General features: G+C 40.5%; 1 protein-coding gene across 1 annotated transcript; it reads right to left on the bottom strand.

Annotated features, from left to right (window-relative positions):
- Positions 1 to 3,749: 3,749 nt before the first annotated feature.
- LOC117305331 (NLR family CARD domain-containing protein 4-like) lies at positions 3,750 to 18,309 on the bottom strand. Its single transcript, XM_033790193.1, has 7 exons — positions 18,191 to 18,309; positions 10,059 to 10,185; positions 9,746 to 9,911; positions 8,516 to 8,635; positions 8,027 to 8,110; positions 7,353 to 7,448; positions 3,750 to 6,965 (listed from the first exon to the last, which is right to left on the bottom strand). Exons 3-7 carry the CDS (start codon positions 9,897 to 9,899, stop codon positions 3,937 to 3,939), a joined length of 3,483 nt encoding a protein of 1,160 aa, XP_033646084.1. The 5' UTR covers positions 9,900 to 9,911; positions 10,059 to 10,185; positions 18,191 to 18,309; the 3' UTR covers positions 3,750 to 3,936.
- Between the last annotated feature and the right edge of the window lie 6,458 nt (positions 18,310 to 24,767).

Raw genomic sequence — 24,767 nt, 5'->3', positions numbered from 1 at the left:
CGCTATTGATCTGCGAGTCCATGCCTCTATTGTTATACACCTGAATACCCCGCTATTGTGCTTTTCTCCGACCACTTACTAATCCGTTCAAGTAAATTTGAGCAAATTCTCATGCCTGATCTTAAACTTATCGACATTTTGTTAATGCTGGCCTTTACACGGCCCAGTATCTTGTGAAACTATCAGGTAATAGTAAAATGTCGGTTCTATTTACATCTCAATAAGAAGAGTCCATCAAGCATTGATTTTACCTACTAGTTCGACCAATTACTAGCAATATTAAGGCTTACTTTTATTTATAAGGATTTAAGTAAAAGACTTGTAAAAGCAAATGCTAGTTTTTATTTATCTGGCCCGTTGAGATACACCAAGTGTCTTTGACAATTATCAATTAGGTGTCCAGTGCCTTTTAAAGATAACAAATAATTAGCAAAGAAGCACCTTCCATCTAGATCAGGGTGCTACATTCAGAAAAACACAAAAGTGAACAAAACAAATTAAATTGGAATGCAAGTTACATTGGTGTGAAACAGTTTTCAAATTCTTCCCAGCACTTTATTACTGCATGCAGTGCACATTACACAAAGGTAAATAAGCAAGAAAAATATATATATATATATTTTTTCACTGGAACCTTGTAAAATTGATTTCTTGTTTTGTTAAACAAACAAACTTGCCCCCCATAACTCTTGGGAACTTTAAATCCCACAATACGAATACAATTGACATCATGATAGGTAGCCTAAGAGCTTCAATAAAGCTACTGATAAAAAAAATTCCTCAACTTAGCAAAGCAAAAAATGTACTTGGCTTCGATAATATCACCGAAACAAATGCTTTAAGCATTGAGTCGCTTCTTTGGTTGCATTCTTGTACATTACCGAGTGAGTATTCGGGTACAAAATGTAGGGATCCCTAGTTCGCCCTCATTGTTCAGCTTGTACGAAAGTTTACTTTTGGAGTTGTCACGTGACAATCTCTCTCTTTTTCTATAGCTTCGTTTCTTGAAAGAACACATTTTATTTGAGTGGCATTTCTCTCTATTTTTGAAGGGCCATTCACCAGAAACCTATGTTTCTGGGAGGGATAAACTCATAGAGCCACTTCTGAGTATCGTTTTATGTTTAAACACCCATAGATCTGAATTATTGCGATTTGTAGGGCTCGATTTTGATCGGATTATTTTGTAGACAATGTGTTAAAGTTTATTGCCATGCCGCATTGTGTGTGCGGGCGGCGTGTCTAGCCGGCCTCGCACGGCTGACCTTTTTGTGACTGACTGTGCATTCATGTACTGTAATTGTAACTTGTTGTATGCGTGCTATGGGTTTGAAGCATTAAAACCTGTTACAGGAGAGGTTATTTCATACATTTTAGACGTCATTTATTTTGTTAGGCGTCATTTGCATTTATTTGACCCTTCGTGCGACAAGGGTGTTTTTTTCTTTCATCATTCTCTCGCAACTTCAACGACCAATTGAGCTTAAATTTTCACAGGTTTGTTAATTATGCACATGTTGAGTAACACAAGATGAGAAGACTGGTCTTCGATAACTACCAAAGGTGTTCACTGTCATTCAATTTTGCACGGGGTCTCTGTCATTATAAATACAATAAGGTTACTTGTTTTGTAATTGTCAAATCTTACATGTATAAGTCACTCACTAATACACGCCCTACTATTCAGAACCAACCGACGGAATGGGTTGCGTATGATAGAACTGTGCGCAGAACTATAGCTGTGTATTGTGTAGATGCATTTACCATTATCGGAAGACGACGATCAGAGCGTACCGATCAAAACTTCGAGTTGAAACCAACAATGCTTTTCAGAACCCCACCAACTCATTTAGAGATTGTCATTCATGGTGTAAGTTACCGTAAACCTTATGTTGTACTTTATCGTATTTGCACCATGCTAATGATCACCACTCACCATGGGCGTCAATCCGTATTGAAAGGTGGGGGGGGGGGGACATAACATTTACGGCGTGGGGTTCGGGGCCCGCTTTAGGGCCCCGGGGATTTTTTGTCCGTAGATGCTCTCTGGTGCAATCTAGGGAGTCTGAGGGGTGATGTTCCCCCTCTCAGATGTTGGAATTTAATGGCTATTTCAAGCTATGATGCACCTATTTTTGCTATCATGGTTACTGTACCTAAAACACAACTCAATTATAGCTTCGTAATATCCATATTGTTTCTGCATTATAATGCTCAGATGGCAGTTCATCCCTGGTGGGTATTCAAGATTGAGCCTACTGTAAAGCGGAACGCGAAGCCTTTTACGGGCTCGGGAAAATTTTGCATTCTATATGCTCTATGGTGCAATCTTAGGCCAATAAGAGGCTTACAGAATGGAACAGAACATCTGTAAAATGTGGGCAGCAGTAGAATCTTTTTGGTTAACAGCATGTTCAGGTGTTGATCTATGACACAAATTTTAGGGGGCAAATCTGCCAAAGAGTGAGCACGCGAATGTGAAACCTTTACGTCATGGGTCCGGGCCCGCTTAAGGGCCCGGGAAAATGTTTGTGTTTTTAGATGCTCTGTGGTGCAATCTTTAGGCCATTTAGCGGCAAAATGGCAAATGAAACAGAACAATGAGCTGTGGGAATATTGTGTTCAAGTGCTCCACAGTTCTAGGGCCAATTTTGAGGGGGGATATTTGAAATAGTGTCCCCCACCCTTCAAAAAATTGTGTCATCCTTTGCCCACAAGATTAATGCCCATGTAGGGACACAGGGTTTCGTCTTACACAGTGCAAAACTTGGGCATCACGATAAAGGTGGTCAAAAAGGTTGGGGGACATTTGATATTGTGTCCCCCACCCTCCAAAAGGTGGGGGGACATGTCCCCCTGTCCCCCCCCCCCCGATTGACGCCCATGCCACTCACATGATATTGCTATTATTATCTTATTCGAATGCTATGGTTAAAACTGCTGAGGTGATCCTTGGTGCTTTTTATGGGCCTATTCAAAAACCACAGCTTCGGCTTTGGATTCGACTTCAGGCTCCATCCTATCGTCTGAAGCCCTGAGTGCGTACGCAAAGTACCCGCAATAATTGTCAAAACAACCGCGGGACCAAGCTTTAACCTAAGCCGAGTCCCAAGCCAAAGCCGTAGTTTGATTGGCCATGCTCTTCGGAGACCTGTGATGAGGTGCCTCTCGCTACCTTCATAAATCCACAAAACCAGCCATCTGAACTCTTTCGACAGGGTGGAAGCCTCCGCTGCACCTATATATCGCAGCTTATAGACGACCTCAACGCCATCGGCCTACAACACGATCAAGCTGTTCAAGCTGCCCTTGATCGGCCTGGATGGCACAAATGAATTTCAAGCATGACAGTGGACATACCCGTTGTCACAATGTCCCGAGCAGAGTTCAGCCAGTGATGTAGCAGAACCCAACGAGGCTTATAATAAAGACACTGGACACTTTTGGTAATTGTCAAAGACCAGTCTTCTCACTTGGTGTATCTAAACATATCCATGAAGTAACACACCTGTGAAAATTTGAACTCAATTGGTCGTCGAAGTTGGGGGATAAAAATGAAAGAAAAGCACCCTTGTCACGAAGATGTGTGCTTTGAGATGCTTGATTTTCAAGACCTCAAAATCTAATTCTGAGGTCTCGAAATCAAAGTCTTGAAAAATTACTTTCTCGAAAACTATATCACTTCAGAGGGGACCGTTTCTCACAATGTTTTATACCATTAATCTCTCCCCATTACTCGTCACCAAGTAAGGTTTGATGCTAATAATAATTTTGAGTAATTACCAATAGTGTCCACTGCCTTTAATTCATCTCAATGTAGAGATATACCTCATATCATACCATGTAGAACATACAAGGAAGGATGCAAAACAGTGTGTTATAAAATGAAAAAGATTTGGCCTTTGTCTTAAAATTAATCTTCTTTCAGTATTGGAATCATCGCTTAGTGACCAAGTTGGGCAGATCACACAATGCAAGATCAATATGTGTATTATCTTCATCTGTAAAAAGGCAGTAACGCAAGTCAAGCTTCGTCAGGTTCTTCATCTTCTTGAAGTGATGAGCCCATAATGCAGCAGAACCATCAAACAAATTTCTCGCAAGATTCAATTCAACCAAGTTAGGCAGATCACAAAGTGCAGGAGCAAAGTGTATCATATCTTTATATGACAATAAACAGTCACCCAACAAAAGCTTCTTAAGCTTCTTCATCTTCTTAAAGTGATGAGCCCATGATGCAGCATCACTCAAGGTATGATTTCCCCCAAGATTTAATTCAACCAAGTTGGGAAGATCACAAAGTGCATGAGCAATATGTGTCATATCTTCACCTGTCAGTTTACAGAAAGTCAAGACAAGCTTCTGAAGGTTATTCATCTTCTTGAAGTGATGAGCCCACGATGCAGCAGAACCACCAAATTCATTATTTTTCCAAAGATTTAATTCAACCAAGTTGGGGAGATGACACAGTGCAGGAGCAATATGTGTCATATCTTTACCTGTCAATTTACAGTAACTCAAGTCAAGCTTCTTAAGGTTCTTCATCCTCTTGAAGAGATTGGCCCATAATGCAGCAGAACCACTCAAGCCTTCATTTCTCCCAATATTTAATTCAACTAAGTTGGGCAGATCACACAGTGCACGAGCAGTATACTTCAAATCTTTATCTGTCAATTTGCAGTAATTCAAGACAAGCTTCTGAAGATCCTTCATCTTCTTTAAGTGATGAGCCCATAATACAGCAGCACCCAAGGTATTATTTCCCCCAAGATTTAATTCAACCAAGTTGGGCAGATGACACATTGCAGGAGCAATATGTGTCATATCTTTACCTGTCAATTTGCAGAAACTGAAGCCAATTATCTTAAGGTTCTTCATCTTCTTGAAGTGATCAACCCATAATGCAGCAGAACCACCCAAGGCTTCATTTGAGCTAAGATGTAATTCAACCAAGTTGCGCAGATCACACAGTGCAAGAACAATATGTGTCATATCTTCACCTGTCAAATTGCACAAACCCAAGTCAAGCTTCTGGAGGTTCTTCATCTTGTTGAAGTGATCGACCCATAATGCAACAGAACCACCAAGGTCTGTATTTCCCTCAAGATTCAATTTAACCAAATTGGGCAGATCACACAGTACAGGAATAATATGTGTCATAGCTTTACCTGTCAATTTGGACTTACTGATGGAAAGTTGCTGAATGTTCTTCATTTTCTTGAAGCAGGTTGCAGCAGAACCAAATTGAAACAAGCTTGCTCCTGATGTAACATACTCTTCACTGCTGTCAGTCAATGTGCATCTTTCTAATATCAATGATGAAAGATTCACCATTAAACTCAAACCGTGTGCTACATCTGACATACACCCACCAAAGTCACAACATCTAATCCTAATGGACTGTACCTTGTCAAGATAATCAGTGTGTTTGTTTTCCACTGTGTGGGTATGAACATTTCGAAGAAAGTTTGTGAGTGAGTTAAGACTGTCCCTGTTCCAATCATAAATGACTACTTTATCTGTTAGAACAGACTCTATGAATTCCACTAGGGGTAAATCTTTTGACTGACCCTCAAAGTAGCAGTCGAGGCCTAACCGCATGAGGCGTGAATATTTATCGCCGCCCTGTTGTTCTCTTTTGAACTGGTCAGACTCAGAAAGTGTTTGTAAAATGCCATTTGTACATGCCATATTGTCACCAGCACAAAACCGCAATCCATAATCATTACCTCCAGAGTTGATCATTTGCTTCAGGTTCTTCTTAAATTCCACAGTGTCCGTTTCTAATAAGCTTTGTAAGTATTTACCAGCAAAAAACTCTTGAAAAGTCTTATGCAGAAACTGAATGCTGTTGTGACTTTCTATTCCCTTCAAGACCTTTTGCCTTGTAAGGATACCTGCTTTTAAGGCAGATTCAAGCACACTTGGTTCAAAGTCATCTTCAGGAAAAGCAAGCTGCTGTTTTGGAGCAAGAAGACCACGCAAGGCAATCTTTCCAAGTTCATTTAGTACTTTTGGTGTTTCATCTGGTGACATATCCGTTTTTCTGTGAAATATGTACTCCAATGCCTCACTGTAGATACGGGACATTGTTTCTGGGAGTGTAGAATTGTCTCTCCACAAAATACACAGCAACAGAAGGAGCATTGGACTCTTTGCCAAGTCAGATAAAACATTTGAGGATGTGATCTTCAGAATAAGGCTTTCGGCTTTGTCATAAGCTTCTGAATAAAACTTTCTCACATACTTCTCGATATCTTTCTGATCAAAACCTTCAACAATGACCTGTGTGAAAGGTTTTCGAATCAATGACTTTGTCACCAGTTTGTCATAGTGAGAGGTGCGGGTTGTAATGACTACAGAACACTCTCTGCCTTTCTTACGGTTAAGGATCTTTAGAATTGAACCAAATGAGGTTTCCTTAAGGTCATGCATAGGAGTCATTAACTCATCAAAGCCATCTAACAAGATCAGTACTTTCTCTTCATTGTCCCTGATATAATAATCCAAAGCAACTGGATCTATCTTTGTGTCTTCGGCTAAAAGTTGTTCAAAAATTGAGACAATTAGCTCTGTGCTTTGTTCAACTGCATTCATTTTTAAAACAAATACAAGCTCAAACTGCTGCAGTGCTTCATCACATGCCCAATCATAAGCCATCTTATCTATGAGGGTAGACTTCCCTCTACCAGGTTCCCCCTTTAAAATAACCTGTTTTATGGAATCACCATCTGGTGTTGACTCGTCAAACATATCCTTATATGACTCCAATTTTTCTCCAGATTTCTCCAATGTTAATTCTGTAAAAATTTCTTTGATATGTTTTGTGTCATCTTCCTCCCTTGGTATTAGTTCCACATAGCTACCTGTGTTCCTATAATGAGTTCTTATTGCCACTCTACAGCTCTCTGCAGCGACCTGGGCTGGATCCTTTGTTGGATGGGCTCCTTGTAAACTTACATCATCTGTTTGGAAATATTAAGTAATGATATGGAACAAACATCTTGATTCAGCAACAGCAACAACTATTATAAATAAACACAGAAACACCTTTAAAGAGAATACTGTGGCCTTTGAATATCTGGAACGGTAATACCATGTTAGTATGCCAGAAAAGCTTCCATATGAAAATGTTTTGTGTTACCAATCAGCAGACTGCCAATCAGTGAATGGAATTAGCCACAACTCACAAACTTTCAAATACAAACTCGTCATCCGTGCAAAACAATTGATGTGTAAAATCCTCACTGGTACAATGTCTTCTATTGAGCACAACAAATTTGATGTGAATTGCTTGACATTAAAATATACATTAAAGTTTACCATCATACAAATTTACACATTGCACTTACCTGAGGTTTTGGGCTGTCTTGACGCTCCGCTAGCAGCAGCTTGCGGGGAGTCATCTACTTTTTGAATGTTTGTTGGCGTGTACTCTTGTTCAGATCCTACAAGAAAGTTTAAAGACACTTGACACAATTGGCAATTGTCAAAGACCAGTCTTCTAACTTGGTGTATCTCAACATATGCATAAAATAACAAACCGGTGAAAACCGAGCTCAATTGGTCGATGAAGTTGCAAGATAATAATGCAAGAAAAACACCCTTGTCACACGAAGTTGTGTGCTTTCAGATGCTTGATTTCGAGACCTCAAAATCTAATCTGAGGTTTCGAAATCAAATTTGTGGAAGCTCCCCATTACTCGTTACTAAGCAAGGTTTTATGCTAATAATTATTTTGAGTAATTACCAATTCCACTGCCTTTAATGGGCATGTTTGATCAAATATCAACATAGAGCCATGCTTAATTGTAACCAATCTGCAAACACATTGGAAGTAGATTTGATGTAAGCCAATGACAAAGTGACAGTCTTGAATGTCATGAAGGTAGCAAACATTAATTTCAGGTGACTCTTTTCCTGGTGGATGATTACAAGTAGGCATTTAAACCGAAAGCTTTCAGACTCAATGTTCTAAGTAATTAATTATCTTTAACAACATTAAGATTCTGGTTGAATTAATTACCTGTTGGTTTCACTGCTGAATCCAAAGTTCGTTTCTGTTTTGAGGAGGCTGTTAATTTCTGCAATGCAGGTAAAATATCCTCCGCTGGAAGACGACAATTTATGAGAAAGTTAATGGCAAATAAAGTCACATTGAAAATGATGTAAAAAACTCTCGCCAAATTAAAATGAGCAAAGTAAAATATGATTAAGTCGAGTAAAATGTGGCACAAATGATGCAGAACCAAAGGAAACACCACTCCATGCATGATATACATCTCATTTTACAGACACAAATTTGTATGGTGTTTATGCAATCTTCACAATATATCCATTGTCTAAAAAAATTCCTTACTACCAAAATCCTCTGTATTGATCTTTTAGATAAACAAAACAAAACAAACAAACAAACACACAAAATAGCGCTAGAAAATTAGAATACGTTTAAATTTATTCAAGTTTTTTACATTTGTTACTAAAAGTACAAAAGCTCCTATTGTTTTCATCCTACCTGTTGTTCCTGGCTTCAGCTGTACGATGTTGAACGTACAGTGACTCGGATTAGCAACAGCCAAATTACCACTGCCTTCAATGCGGTGTAGAGACAAAGATTGACTTGCTGGATTGTGTGCTGTTGGCAAAAAATAAAAGACATTTTTACATGAAGGTTGCAATAGTTTACTCTGATTGTCTTTTTCTGTCCATTAAATTTTATCTTTAGTCTGCATTTACGTCATAACAAGCCATCTTCCCCCAATCAACTATACATCACATGGAAGTATTGTTTGAAGTTTTGCATGGTGTGGAGAATAGGAAGGAACTGTAAAGTAAATGTATACATATTTTAGAAAAACTGTTACTGTTTCTGAAAGCATTGTATAATGTATTATCTTCAAGTGCGCGCTAATCCTCCAATCAGATTGGCAGAATGGAGTGGTGATAAAAACCTTTATAACACCCCTTGCAAGTATTCTGCCTGCTCATTGGTTTAGAGCGCGTCACATGACATGTCTTAGTTTTGCTAGACGACGGCCGTGTGATAGTGCGTCGGTTTGCAATGCGCTAGTCCGAAGACTGGCACACGGCGTGCAGTACCCAGACGTCCGTTGCGTGTACGAGGATGATAAATTAATAGTCTGTAACCATTTCGGATTGCACGACACTACATGCAGCACAGAAAAAGTGTTTGCAATCTGTATTCGCGTCGTCCGTGGATTGTAGCATTCAGGTCTGTAACTTAATAATAATAGTACAGTATTTATAAATGTTTGGGGTGTTATAAAACAAATATTGACTGCTTTTACTCGTGCAATGGTTAAAAACTATGAATCCCTCGGTGATCCCCGCGGTGATCTCCGGGGATCACCTCGGGAGTCATAGTTTTAACCATAGCACTCGAAGCAGTCAATATTTGTATAATATTGCACGGCTAATATCACTACCATGCGTCTTGTGTGTTCTATGTCACGCACCAAGTTTGCTTGAAGATAAATACGTTATCACACGCGCGCTCGTGGAAATACGGAAAATATAGCGCGTCTGCGTCCCATATCCAACTCGGCCTTCGGCCTCGTTGGATATGGGACGCAGAAGCGCTATATTTTTCCGTATTCCACTCGCGCTTGTGTGATAACTTATAGTATATTTATCTGAACATAGGCCCTATCCCAATATAACACAACTCATACAGCTATCAAATAAAACGTACGATTAGTTATAATCACAGAAAGTTCATATATACCTTGAAGCATTTGTACGTTTTCTGCTCTGACTAAGTCTCTTGATTCTGGCGATGGTTGAATGTTTCCAACAACAGCCATCGATCTTTGTTCTGATTCTTGAGATTGCCTGGCCATCTCCTCCTCTTCCATGGTCTCCTCACTCTGGTCAGCCATATCTGACACAATCTTAGGAATCAAAGAAAGATATTGACTCAGATGACTGATTGTGTCCATGTTTTTCATTCTCGTTAATGGAGCAAGACAAACAAAATACTTCTTATTAGATGTCAAAGTTCATGAAATACTGGTCAGTAGTATGATGCAGTCTCTTACCTTTAAATCGAGGACCAATCGGTGCTTTAACCAGGCTCATTTACCCAATAGTCCAAAAGATGAACCATCTTCACTGTTACAGTAGTCCTAACCCATTACAAATGCAATGTTGAGTTGCTTGACAATCCTAATATTATTTTGAGAGAAAATAAATCAAAGAAATGTTCTTAAATAATTATTATCGATGCATGGTGATTCAAATTCATGTTTGGAACTGTACCTCGTCTGTCTGTGTTAACAACCTACTCAATAATGTAAAAGAGTGACCACTCGTTGTGGCCGCCATACAACTCTTGCAAATAGCCATATGGCGAACAACTCTTTTTAGAGTGAGAGACGGATACATTCAACTCGATTTAGAGTGAAGTTCATACCACTTTCACTCAAAAAGAGTGGCACAGCTTGATTTTCACTCTTTAAAGAGCGACTGTGACACCACCAGGACAAGAGTGATTTGTTCACTCTTTTACAACGAGTATCAACTCATAACAAGTCTTAAGAAATTCTCTTGTATTTGTTGAGTAGCTTATTGTGGAACTTCTCTAGTCACATGACCCATCACTCTGGTATTCCCTTCCTTAAGGTGCTTCAGCTTTTCAAGTTTTTAATTTGTCAACAATTAAAGGGTGTTTACTTGGTGTATCTCAACAGGTGCACAAAATAAAAAATCTGTGAAAAGTTTGAACTCAATTAGTCGTCGTGAGATAATAATGGAAGAAAAAACACCCTTTACAATGATTAACAATAGTGTCCAGTACCTTTAAGGAAGGGTGAGACAACTGACCACAATCAAAATCACAATCAAAATCAAATCAAAGGCAATGCAAATTGGAAATTAAGAAATAAAATTTGCTTGATAAGACTAGTTAAATGAATAATAAGCATGGGCATTCATGAAATTATGAAGGGACATATAAAGAAGCAAAGCTTATAAGGTTATGGCTCATTGAGCATAAAGATTGTGCATTGAGCCGATAATTATTTGGATGTTTGTGAAAGAAACTCTAGGTAGGAACATTTTTCCTGAAAGAACAGGTATAAAGGGCTGAATGCCCCGGCTGCTAACAATGAAACTAACAGGTATAAAGGGCTGAATGCCCCGGCTGCTAACAATGAAACTAACAGGTATAAAGGGCTGAATGCCCCGGCTGCTAAGAAAGAACAGGTATAAAGGGCTGAATGCCCCGGCTGCTAACAATGAAACTAACAGGTATAAAGGGCTGAATGCCCCGGCTGCTAACAATGAAACTAACAGGTATAAAGGGCTGAATGCCCCGGCTGCTAACAATGAAACTAACAGGTATAAAGGGCTGAATGCCCCGGCTGCTAACAATGAAACTAACAGGTATAAAGGGCTGAATGCCCCGGCTGCTAACAATGAAACTAACAGGTATAAAGGGCTGAATGCCCCGGCTGCTAACAATGAAGCTAACAGGTATAAAGGGCTGAATGCCCCGGCTGCTAACAATGAAGCTAACAGGTATAAAGGGCTGAATGCCCCGGCTGCTAACAATGAAGCTAACAGGTATAAAGGGCTGAATGCCCCGGCTGCTAACAATGAAACTAACAGGTATAAAGGGCTGAATGCCCCGGCTGCTAACAATGAAGCTAACAGGTATAAAGGGCTGAATGCCCCGGCTGCTAACAATGAAGCTAACAGGTATAAAGGGCTGAATGCCCCGGCTGCTAACAATGAAGCTAACAGGTATAAAGGGCTGAATGCCCCGGCTGCTAACAATGAAACTAACAGGTATAAAGGGCTGAATGCCCCGGCTGCTAACAATGAAACTAACAGGTATAAAGGGCTGAATGCCCCGGCTGCTAACAATGAAACTAACAGGTATAAAGGGCTGAATGCCCCGGCTGCTAACAATGAAACTAACAGGTATAAAGGGCTGAATGCCCCGGCTGCTAACAATGAAACTAACAGGTATAAAGGGCTGAATGCCCCGGCAGCTAACAATGAAACTAACAGGTATAAAGGGCTGAATGCCCCGGCTGCTAACAATGAAACTAACAGGTATAAAGGGCTGAATGCCCCGGCTGCTAACAATGAAACTAACAGGTATAAAGGGCTGAATGCCCCGGCTGCTAACAATGAAACTAACAGGTATAAAGGGCTGAATGCCCCGGCTGCTAACAATGAAACTAACAGGTATAAAGGGCTGAATGCCCCGGCTGCTAACAATGAAACTAACAGGTATAAAGGGCTGAATGCCCCGGCTGCTAACAATGAAGCTAACAGGTATAAAGGGCTGAATGCCCCGGCTGCTAACAATGAAGCTAACAGGTATAAAGGGCTGAATGCCCCGGCTGCTAACAATGAAACTAACAGGTATAAAGGGCTGAATGCCCCGGCTGCTAACAATGAAACTAACAGGTATAAAGGGCTGAATGCCCCGGCTGCTAACAATGAAACTAACAGGTATAAAGGGCTGAATGCCCCGGCTGCTAACAATGAAACTAACAGGTATAAAGGGCTGAATGCCCCGGCAGCTAACAATGAAACTAACAGGTATAAAGGGCTGAATGCCCCGGCTGCTAACAATGAAACTAACAGGTATAAAGGGCTGAATGCCCCGGCTGCTAACAATGAAACTAACAGGTATAAAGGGCTGAATGCCCTGGCTGCTAACAATGAAACTAACAGGTATAAAGGGCTGAATGCCCCGGCTGCTAACAATGAAACTAACAGGTATAAAGGGCTGAATGCCCCGGCTGCTAACAATGAAACTAACAGGTATAAAGGGCTGAATGCCCCGGCTGCTAACAATGAAACTAACAGGTATAAAGGGCTGAATGCCCCGGCTGCTAACAATGAAACTAACAGGTATAAAGGGCTGAATGCCCCGGCTGCTAACAATGAAACTAACAGGTATAAAGGGCTGAATGCCCCGGCTGCTAACAATGAAACTAACAGGTATAAAGGGCTGAATGCCCCGGCTGCTAACAATGAAACTAACAGGTATAAAGGGCTGAATGCCCCGGCTGCTAACAATGAAACTAACAGGTATAAAGGGCTGAATGCCCCGGCAGCTAACAATGAAACTAACAGGTATAAAGGGCTGAATGCCCCGGCTGCTAACAATGAAACTAACAGGTATAAAGGGCTGAATGCCCCGGCTGCTAACAATGAAGCTAGTACCCTGGACAAACCAACAAGGGAACAGGTATAAAGGGCTGAATGCCCCGGCTGCTAACAATGAAACTAACAGGTATAAAGGGCTGAATGCCCCGGCTGCTAACAATGAAACTAACAGGTATAAAGGGCTGAATGCCCCGGCTGCTAACAATGAAGCTAGTACCCTGGACAAACCAACAAGGGAACAGGTATAAAGGGCTGAATGCCCCGGCTGCTAACAATGAAGCTAGTACCCTGGACAAACCAACAAGGGAACAGGTATAAAGGGCTGAATGCCCCGGCTGCTAACAATGAAGCTAGTACCCTGGACAAACCAACAAGGGAACAGGTATAAAGGGCTGAATGCCCCGGCTGCTAACAATGAAGCTAGTACCCTGGACAAACCAACAAGGGAACAGGTATAAAGGGCTGAATGCCCCGGCTGCTAACAATGAAACTAACAGGTATAAAGGGCTGAATGCCCCGGCAGCTAACAATGAAACTAACAGGTATAAAGGGCTGAATGCCCCGGCTGCTAACAATGAAACTAACAGGTATAAAGGGCTGAATGCCCCGGCTGCTAACAATGAAGCTAGTACCCTGGACAAACCAACAAGGGAACAGGTATAAAGGGCTGAATGCCCCGGCTGCTAACAATGAAGCTAGTACCCTGGACAAACCAACAAGGGAACAGGTATAAAGGGCTGAATGCCCCGGCTGCTAACAATGAAGCTAGTACCCTGGACAAACCAACAAGGGAACAGGTATAAAGGGCTGAATGCCCCGGCTGCTAACAATGAAGCTAGTACCCTGGACAAACCAACAAGGGAACAGGTATAAAGGGCTGAATGCCCCGGCTGCTAACAATGAAGCTAGTACCCTGGACAAACCAACAAGGGAACAGGTATAAAGGGCTGAATGCCCCGGCTGCTAACAATGAAGCTAGTACCCTGGACAAACCAACAAGGGAACAGGTATAAAGGGCTGAATGCCCCGGCTGCTAACAATGAAGCTAGTACCCTGGACAAACCAACAAGGGGCAAAAGTAAACGAACAGAGACAAACAAAGACAGGTCAGCAATGTAGGAAATAAATCATCTATAGTCAAAGTCATATCCATCGGTAAATACTCTAACAATTAATGCCTCTATAACATTCTTGGAAAGGAAGCATCTAGTCAAAGTATTGTCATAAAAACCCTTTAAATTAATGCCTCTATAACATTAGCTGTTCAATCAGACATTATTTCCTTTCGCAGTAATATGGTTTTGAATATTTTTTTACAAAATATCGGAGTCCGAGAAACAAATGGATATCATATCGTTTCTCAGATTTCCCAAACCCCACGAATTTGTATGTAGAAAACGGATGGCGCTCATGTACCTCACAGCGTAAAGGATAGGCCCACCATTATAGCCCTGGGGGCCTTACACTTTCGTATCGTACTACAGTACAGCACAAAAGAAAAGTCCTTTCTGTATAGGCTAACGCCCGAGGTGCGCGTGATTCATTCGTGGGTACGAGGGCCGGCCTCCGTCATTCTTTCGTGGGTACGAAGACCGACCAATCGTACCATGAATGGCGCTTTCACCTAGGGCAAATTTGCGACTTAACCCACACCTGTGACATTTAGCTATTGTTCTAATCGTTCCATTATTTTGCGCGAATGGCGCGATATTGTTTAATTTTTAAGTCAACTGTTTGTATGTATTACGTAAGCTTTTCCACTCCAGTGAACATCACCGGTGGTGCGTGAACATGTAACGAGGACGAACACCAACATTTACAGTCTACCTGCAGAACACTCGATTTATTCAATCTCCTTTGTGATTTATCTGCGCGAGTAGGCGTGATTTTTCATGCGTGACCTCGGTTTGAATACTTATTAGTCAAAAGGGCTTCTGAAATTCAGTCTTATTTGGCCTTATTTGAAAAGTACTGACAGAAATAATGTAGAAGTACACTGAAATGAAGAGCATATCTGTCGTTATGTATAAAAACAATCGGTGCAACTCAAATTTTAAAAAGAGAAATTTGTACGTAAAAAATGGCTTCCAAAACAGAGAGAACAAGTCACAAAAGCACGGAAAATTTTCATCTTATGAAGGTCAGCAACAGTCCTCAGCTAGTATGTATGGATAGATTATTTCATATTCTACCTAGAAATGTTAAAAGCGAGACCGGATCGTTCCTAGTCCAGTCAGGATACAGCGATTTCCACCGTTAATCCAAATCTCACATTACGAAAAAGTCAACTATTATATAGAATGGTTTTCTTGTACGGGTGATTGGCTGACGATGACATCATCGACTGATAGGGCAGCATGCTGTTTTTCGTTGGCATTGTACCCCGACCACCAGTCAATAACAAAATCGCCCGGCGTCAAACCATGGGCTGAATAAGCTGATTCCTCATTTAGCCCATGGTATAGACGGGCGCTTTTGTTATTGACTAACTTAGGCTTGGTGGTCGGGGGTACCATGCCAATGAAAAACAGCATGCTGCCCTATCAGTCGATGATGTCATCGTCAGCCAATCACCCGTGCAAGAAAACAATTCTGTCTAATAGTTGAATTTTTCGTAATGTGAGATTTGAAATGTGAAATTGCTGTATCCTGACTGGACTAGGAACGATCCGGTCTCGCTTTTAACATTTCCAGGTAGAATATGAAATAATCTATCCATACATACTAGCTGAGGACTGTTGCTGACCTTCATAAGATGAAATTTTTCTGTGTTTTTGTGACTTGTTCTCTCTGTTTTGGAAGCCATTTTTTACGTACAAATTTCTCTTTTTAAAATTTGAGTTGCACCGATTGTTTTTATACATAACGACAGTGTACTTCTACATTATTTCTGTCAGTACTTTTCAAATAAGGCCAATAAATAAGACTGAATTTCAGAAGCCCTTTTGACTAATTAATATTCACATAGAGGTCACACATGAAAAAACGATGCATATCCCCGCAGATAAATATCAAAGGAGATTAGTGTACTGCAGGTAGACTGTTTAGGAAATAAGCTCGTTCCTTTGACTGTGCATCATGGTTCGGGAGCGAAAGTAGCAGCAGAAAAAAATATGTGTTATCCTGACTCAAAATGATTAATTAGTCAACTGTGATAGGAAATAATTATCATCATAAAATCTTACTTGGTAACGGGTAATGGTGATAGGTTGTTAGTATAAAACATTGTGAGAAACGGCTCCCTCTGATCTGAGGTGACATAATTTTCTAGAAAGAAGTAATTTTCCGCCAATTTGATTTCGAGAATTTGAGGTCTCGAAATCAAGCATATGAAAACACACAACTTCGTGTGAAAAGGGTGTTTTTCTACCATTATTTATTATCTCGCAACTTCGACCACCAATAGACAATTGCGCTGTTAATTTTTACATGTGAACAGGTGACCAATAGTGGGTATAGGAAAAAAAGCTACACAGTAAAACATGGGAAGACTCGATCCGATGGGCCATAATCGGCTGTAGTTTGGATTACTTTTAACCAAACACGAAGCCCTTTTTAAAAAAGTTGAATGTTGTGACATTGATTTAAATCACATTTGCTGCATAATATTTCAAATATTTAATTACAAAAAAGGGTTTCTTTTGAGAGTAAGGTTAGACTACGTAAATTACCGAAATTTGAGCGAACCTCACGCGCCGCGGATTTTGCGCTGTGCACGGCGTGAAGTTGGGCTGGGCCAACTTTGCAAGGGAGACCGCAAAATTGCCCGCCTCTAGCTTAAAGCTATCCCTACTAATACAAAAATTCAAGGGTACACATATATGGGGTTTGCAGCTTCTTTAGGAAATTTTTATTGAAAATAATGGTAGCAAAATCATTACAATGAGGGCAATGTAAACCAAGCTTTCCGTGCACAAACGCATGAGAAAGTGAACATACTCGTGGAATTTCCTAGTCGATGGACTGGGTTTTACCAATTAGTGGCATTGTTCAGCCACCGGTAATGTCTCATGTTACACACTCTTGAATATTCTTCAGTGATTTTAATAATTAAGTCTTTATTGAACAAAAAATGCAATGAAGTCTTTTAACGCACATTTATAATGCAATACGCCGTGTTTGTTTACATTTAAAGGCAGGGTTACTAAAAATAGTTATTGGCATTAAACATTACTTGGTAACGAGTAATGGGGAGAGGTTGACAGTAAAAAAAAAACATTGTGAGAAACGGCTCCCTCTACTGAAGTGCCATAGTTTTCGAGAAAGAAGTAATTTTCCATTAATTTGATTTCGAGACCTAAGATTTAGAATTTGAGATCTCGAAATCAACCATCTGAAAAATACGCACAACTTCGTGTGATAAGGGTGTTTTTTCTTTCATTAGTATCTCACAACTTCGACGACCAATTAAGCTCAAATCTTTACAGGTAGGTTATTTTATGCATATGTTGAGATACACTAGGAGAGAAGACAAGAGAGAAGTTGTCTTTGACAACTACCAATAATGTCCAGTGTCTTTAATACCCATAACGTGACACACGGAGCGCAATCGGTCTTTTGAGCTCTTCACAGGTTTGTTATATCATATGTTGAGATACGTGACACAAGTGCGAAGACTGGTCTTTGACAATTACTAATAGTGTCCAGTGTCTTTAAATGACAGTTGTAGTTAACTAACATTTTTAACGTCTCGGCTAAATAATAATTTAACAATGAAGCTATTTTACTTGTGGAATAAGTCTTTACGATCATTTTGTAATATATGCGTCCTGTGGCCAAAACAAAATAATGGTCTATGGCGTCATTAACTTTATTCCTCTATTAATGACAGTTTCACCCATTTGCACAATGGGTGAATATTTGTACCCATCGCATCATTCGTGCAAATTAATGGAGCAATTTAATAATAGCATGACGTCACAGGTGTGGGTTAAATAAAGCTAGGCCTACCATAGCCCTGGCGGCCTTTTTTGCACAGAGGAAGACTCCAACCCTTTTCATAATTTCTTGAGTTAACCGGAAATAAAACCCAAAATATACTAACCCCGGGTTTCTACGAGGTACACCCGCCTACATTATGCAGTCTTCAGGCCGAAACAATCAAAACGGCGGTACTAAAATCAAGATTTTTTTTAGAAAACTTCAGAAGTGCAACTCTTCCACCAAATACCAAACAGGAAAGAAAAACCAAAGTAGTTCTGCTACGCCCGGGATGTACTTTTTACATCAACAACATTTTTTAGATTAATGCGCCTTTTTTCGATCTTACCTCTTGGAGGTAGGCTTCCCAAGCAGACAAACTTGTCTCATTGCATAAGTAAGTTTCATGTAGTAAACAAAACTAATAAAAAGACAATGAAAACGGAATTTAAAGACACTGTACACTATTGGTAATTGTCAAAGACCAGCATTCTCACTTGGTGTATCTCAACATACGCACAAAATAACAAACATGTGAACATTTGAGCTCGATTGGTCTTTGGAGTTGCGAGATAACTATAAAAGGAAAAAACACCCTTGTCACACGAAGTTATGTGCTTCCCTATCCTTGATTTCGAGATCTCAAATCCTGAACTTGAGGTCTCGAAATCAAATTCGTGGAAAATCACTTCTTTCTCGAAAACTACGTCACTTCGGAAGGAGCCGTTTCTCACGTTTTATACTATCAACCTCTCCCCATTACTCGTTACCATGTGAGGTTTCATGCTGCTAATGTTTTTGAGTAACTACCAATAGTGTCCACTGCCTTTAAGCTCAATAGGCACAGAACTACTTTAACCAAAGCGGTAGGATATGTACATTTCTGGGCGTGATGCGGCGAAGCGAAGCACAAAGGTCGTTTGCTTAATACACGTCATTCTTAACAACAAGCGACAGCAAAAGTGCACAAACAAACTTGAACCATTCCTTTGTGTTTTTCACGTTTACACAAGCCTGCGGTTTGTGATAAGAAAACAACATTGAGTTGAACACCGTCCCTGTTTAGTGGCAACATGGGTTGGCACTATGCCATGCCGTCTCTTTGAGCAGACAGCTACAATCATCATGGCTACTCTCTGAACATAGTAGAGTGAAAACCACTCGTTCATTCCGCCATACCTCTCTTGTAAAGAGCCATATGGTGGACAACTCTTTTAAGTGTGAAAGACGGGTACTTTCAACTCGATTTGGTGAAGTTCTTTCCAATTTTACTCGAAAGGAGTGACACAGACTGACTTTGACTCTCAACAAAGCGAAACGAATACCACTCGGACAAGATATAGTGACATTTTCACTCTCTTATATCATCATCGAACGTGTACAAGCTAACTGCCTAAGGGTGCGTTCGTTTAGCTTCCCTAGGTCGACCCTGGTCTGCCCCGGTTCGTTCGAATAGCTTTGCATGCCGTCACCACGAGAGGGCGAGTGTGATCGTTCGAATAGCTCTTGTCAGGGCTCACCCGAGTGAGCACTGCGGGGTCGACCCAGGGAAGCTAAAATAACGCACCCTACATTAGATTTGGGTGAACGCGGACTTCGTTCACGTTATAACGTTTGCCTTTAGTCAAGGCGCTTCACTGCGTCGCTACTTTTGCTGGTCTTTTTCTTGAGTGGCATTAGGGGGGTCGTGGGTGACATAATAATGGGTGCCGCGTGCGCCTTGATAAAGGCTACGTTCACGTCGAGCACGGTTGTACTTTTTCCGAACGAACGTCAAAACCATAGTTTTGAGGTCCTCGACTCGTGCATACAACATTGGTGACGACTTGATGCATGCGCAAAGCCTCAGCAAGATGTAGTCAGGTGCCAGTCGACGTCATGGATGCAAAATCTGCATGTTGTCTGCATGTCGTGTCGTATGAGGCGCCAAGTGTTAAACGCAATTATTTACATACAATCCATTACGTAACTTAAATCATTATTAAGCCACTACTTTACTTTTATTTACAAATAATACATTTTGCAACACACAATTATATGTAAATAATTGAAAGAAAACTTTCGTTGCCCTATATAATGAAAGTTGTCCAATAATTATATCCAAATATTAACTGCCTGAGCAAAGTTAACAATTTACATATACAAAACATATATTCATTGTTTGTGAAATGGCGTGTAGAATGATGTGTAAAAGCTTCATACCATAGTGGGTTGGGTAGATGGCCTTTGCTTTCGTTCCAAACTGGACCTTCTTCAGCGGCATAAACAAGTATGAAAAAATGTATTTCCTATTATAGACAAGGAGGGAAAATGGATTAAGGGAAGGATCCATAAACAAACGGGAAAATTATAGCCAATCAAAGTTTCTATTTAAAAAACAACTGGGACTGAAATCAACGCACGGTCCATTGATGTGATACGCACCCTTCTATTCCAGGCAGAGTGTTTCCTTTGACCAAAAAAAAAATGACTTTTTCGTTTGTGACTTTTGGGGTCGTGTGTGACATCCAGTGCGTGCCGCGTGCGCCTTGACCAAAGGCTGACGGGCAAGGTTTTTACGATCCTGGCAAGTGGGAAGCTGTCACTTGCGGCTGGAGAGAATGACTACAGGTATAAAAGCGAACCTTGCGCATGGTCATGAATGATAGACTACCTGAGTGGAGACTAGTTCTCGTTTGTTCGAAATTGATGAAGTTATAAATAAGTAATTCGAGGTGGTTCAATAAGTTAAGCGAATGATTCCACATCAGACCCTCCATCTCCCTCTGAAGTAACGTAACTCAAATATTGAAACATATTGAAAACTTTTATAACGCATCTGAAAGCACACAAATTTGTGCAGAAAGGGTGCCCCCCTATTATTCTCTTGCAAATTCGACGATACTCTTGCCCAAAGACGCTATTGCTCGATATTGGATAGTGTACTGCTCGCCAGACATCGCCCGAGAGACTAGTCTTGCCCGACAAACCAGTCAAAGGAGGGCGCGCTTTAGCGAGTTACAACTGAGCGCAGTAACCGTGTTGTTTCTAGGTGACGTCACCAATTTGGGCTAATACCATGCTCACGTATGACGTCTGTACGTTACGTACCTGACGTGAGAAATTGTAATGTCACGTACGATAGACACATGAGGTTTTAGCAACACAATTGTTTACGTTTACGTTGACGTATCTATTTGCGAAACGTGAAGCTAAACCTCCCTAATTTGTTCTCTTTAATAATGACAGTCTGCAGGAACGCCCACAAAAATAGTTCACTTGCTGACATGGCTGGATTCGGAACGTGACATCAAAAAAATTTACAAGAGTGAATGGAAAGAACACATTTGTAATAGACGATGACTCCATTTACTTATTATTGTCTGCTTTGTAAAACAGCCTTTATTGGTTTATTGGTTACTTCTTTATAAATTATTGCTATGGCTTTTTGTTTTCTAGAAGTATGGAAATGAATGTGAGTTTTGAATTGAATTCCTCTGGCAGTCCCATTCCCAGATCAGAACATTGTTCTCTGGAATAGCTCAGGAAACGGTAAATCACTTTATGAAAATTATAAGGTATACAAAAACGAAACAAAAATACTTGGTATTTCAGTGAACCTTTTTATTATTATTGTTATTATTATTATTATTTTATTCGCCATAACAGTACAAAACAAAATACATTGACAACATTCAGTAGATTCATGAGATTGACAGACAGAAAATCTAAGTGATTTGAGAAAGCTGTAGAAGGGCAAGAGCAGTAGTGAATTACGAATGTTTTCTGGCAAACTAGACCAAAGTCTGGGAAAAAGATGAGGAGCAGATAAGTGCAGAGCATCGGTTCTAGCATACAGGTGTTTGAAGGTGAGAACATTAGGATATCTATGGTTGACAGAAATGATGTCTGCCACATCACAGTGAATAAGGTTAAACTTACACTTAATGATAAAATACAAAACAGAAAAATTACGACGAATTGACAGAGACGACCAGTTGAGGGACTTAAGTCTATTGGGGTAGGACATCTCACCCATCCTCTGCCCAAGAATAAACCGAGTAGCACGTTTTTGTACCCGTTCGAGGGCCTGAGTCTGGAGAGATGTATGAGGGAGCCAAGCTGGCATGCCATATTCAAAAATTGGGAGAACTAGTGATTTATTTATAAAGACAGAACTTAGCTGAAACAGAAGAATTGAAAGCAATGGTCTTAATGAGGCCCAATGTTCTATTGGCACTTGAAACAACATTTTTAACATGGCTATTCCAATAGAGCTGAGCATTCAGAGTGACTCCAAGGTATTTGACAGAGGATGTGGGTTGCACAGGAAAACCTGAAAGAGTGTAAACAGGGGGGTCGAGAGAGTGTTTACGGGAAATATGCATGATTTTGGACTTTGTAGGGTTGAACGTTATACCATTGGAAACACTCCAAGTGCTTAGCTCATCGAGGTCATGCTGAAGGGAACTTACATCTAAACAGGAACGGATTGGACGATAAATTAATACATCATCAGCGAAAAGAACACAGTTAGAACTGAGGTTGTAAGATATATTATTGATGAATAAATTGAATAACAAAGGCCCAAGAACACTTCCTTGAGGAACACCAGAGCTAACTACGGAACATGAGGAGTTCATACCAACAAATGTGACTCTTTGTTGACGATCAACCAGAAAATCTTTTATCCAGCTCCAGAGAGATCCACGGATGTTAAAGTTACTGGCAAGTTTACGAACAAGTATATGGTGGGGCATACGATTTAAGGCTTTGCTCATATCCAAGAAAACTGCATCAATCCTTGGGGGACTACGCTTATCTAAAGTTGTAGCCCATGAATGATACACATTCATAAGTTGGGTGACACAAGATTTGTAAGGAACAAACCCATGCTGCTTATCAGACAATAAACAATTAGAATTTAAATGATCTTTAACAGCATTAGCTAACAGTCTCTCCATGATTTTGCTAACGAGAGAAGCGAGAGCAATAGGCCTATAGTTACTAAGAAGGGAACGGTCACCGATTTAACCACAGGGGTGATGTTGGCAAGCTTCCAACCACGGGGAAGGCGTCCACAGGCAATGGAATCATTGAAGATTCTACAAGGGTATATATACCTATGAATAGACCCATTGCATACCTGAGGTTACGATCACGTTTTGACCTAGTCTTTACTCAAAGGCTTGAACAAAGGCTAGAGTTGACCCACAAAGTACAGCTATCCGCCGAGGATATACCTCCTTTTGCCTCATATAGTGAGGCGCTGTTTGAGAATATAACGTCATATACAAGAGGTCTATTGCATTTTAATTGCACATCAAAAATTAATACAAAGGCCTTCATGTATCGTTATCTATCATAAGAAAACGAAGCAGCAACTAATAGCTGCGTTCAGTAATAGCTTTCCTGGGTCGACCCCGATCTGCCCTCGGTACGTTCGAATAGCTATGATGTCATTCCAGGGGCTTACCCGGGTCCGCCCCGCTTGTGGAACGGCTCACTGGGGGATGGCCCGAGGTGCATTACGTCACTACGAGAGCGGTGAGTGGTCGTTCGATTAGCTCTTTTCAGGGGCTCATCCGAACGAGCACCGCGGGGTCTACACAGGGAAGCTAATCGAATGCACCCAAAGTAGCCTGAACATCTGACGTCGCTCTTCGAGGCTCGTTAATAATGCCAGAGAGTGACCTCAATAGGTCAATTCCCGTCCATCTTCACATTTCACCTACGTTCATTTCACATAGATATACTCAGTCAATTTGTTCACGTTAGCACTGCATGCAGCAGACGACCGAAAGCAAGTTTTCCATATTTGTGTTTTGATTGGTCCGAGGTAATACGTTTGTCAGCTGCACCCACATCACCCGACCAATCAAAACACAGCAACGGAAAGCTCACGTCACTGCACGTTTATCCAATGAAATAATTGTATCCAATGAAATCACTGGTCCTGAAAAACAAGTTCATGTACCGGTCTTTATATGTGGCCCAGTCTACATCTATGGCGCCTATATCCTAGTTACACTATTCTTATCCCGAGAGTCAAACATACTCCGTATATACTTAAAGACACTGGACACTGTTGGCAATTGTCAAAAACTAGCCTTATCTCAACAATGCATGAAATTAACCTGTGAAAAATTGAGCTAAATCGGTCGTCGAAGTTGCGAGATAATAATGCAAGAAAAAACACCCCTGTCACACGAAGTTGTGTGCTCTCCGATGCTTGATTTCGAGACCTCAAATTCTAAATCTGAGGTCTCGAAATCAAATTCGTTGAAAATTACTTCTTTCTCGAAGACTACATTACTTCAGAGGGAGACGTTTCTCACAATGTTTTATACTATCAACCTCTCCCCATTGCTCGTTACCATAAGTAAGGTTTTGTGCTAATACTTATTTTGAGTAAGTACCAACAATGGCCACTGCCTTTAATCCTTTCTCAACTTCCTGAGGAGCATACAACCCGAGCTGCTTTATAAAACACGTAACCTTTGTTTACAAAGATTTCTTTTTTAACTTTCACATTCCTGGGCCTTTCTGGCAGGTGAGATACAGCACTGGTTATATGGGACATAATACATTTTGTGTCATAAATTAAAGGAAAATTACATAATTTAAATTGGGTTTTATTATCAAAACAGTTGCTGGCAGTGAAAGCACTTCATGTAATCCACCATATTACATAAACTGAAAAACCTGTAGAAGTTTGAGAT

The sequence above is a fragment of the Asterias rubens genome, chromosome 22 (genome assembly GCF_902459465.1).
Source record: "Asterias rubens chromosome 22, eAstRub1.3, whole genome shotgun sequence".
Taxonomy (NCBI): Eukaryota; Metazoa; Echinodermata; class Asteroidea; order Forcipulatida; family Asteriidae; genus Asterias; species Asterias rubens.
Note: the sequence above shows the minus strand (reverse complement) of the source record. Positions and strands in the feature narration are given on the sequence as shown.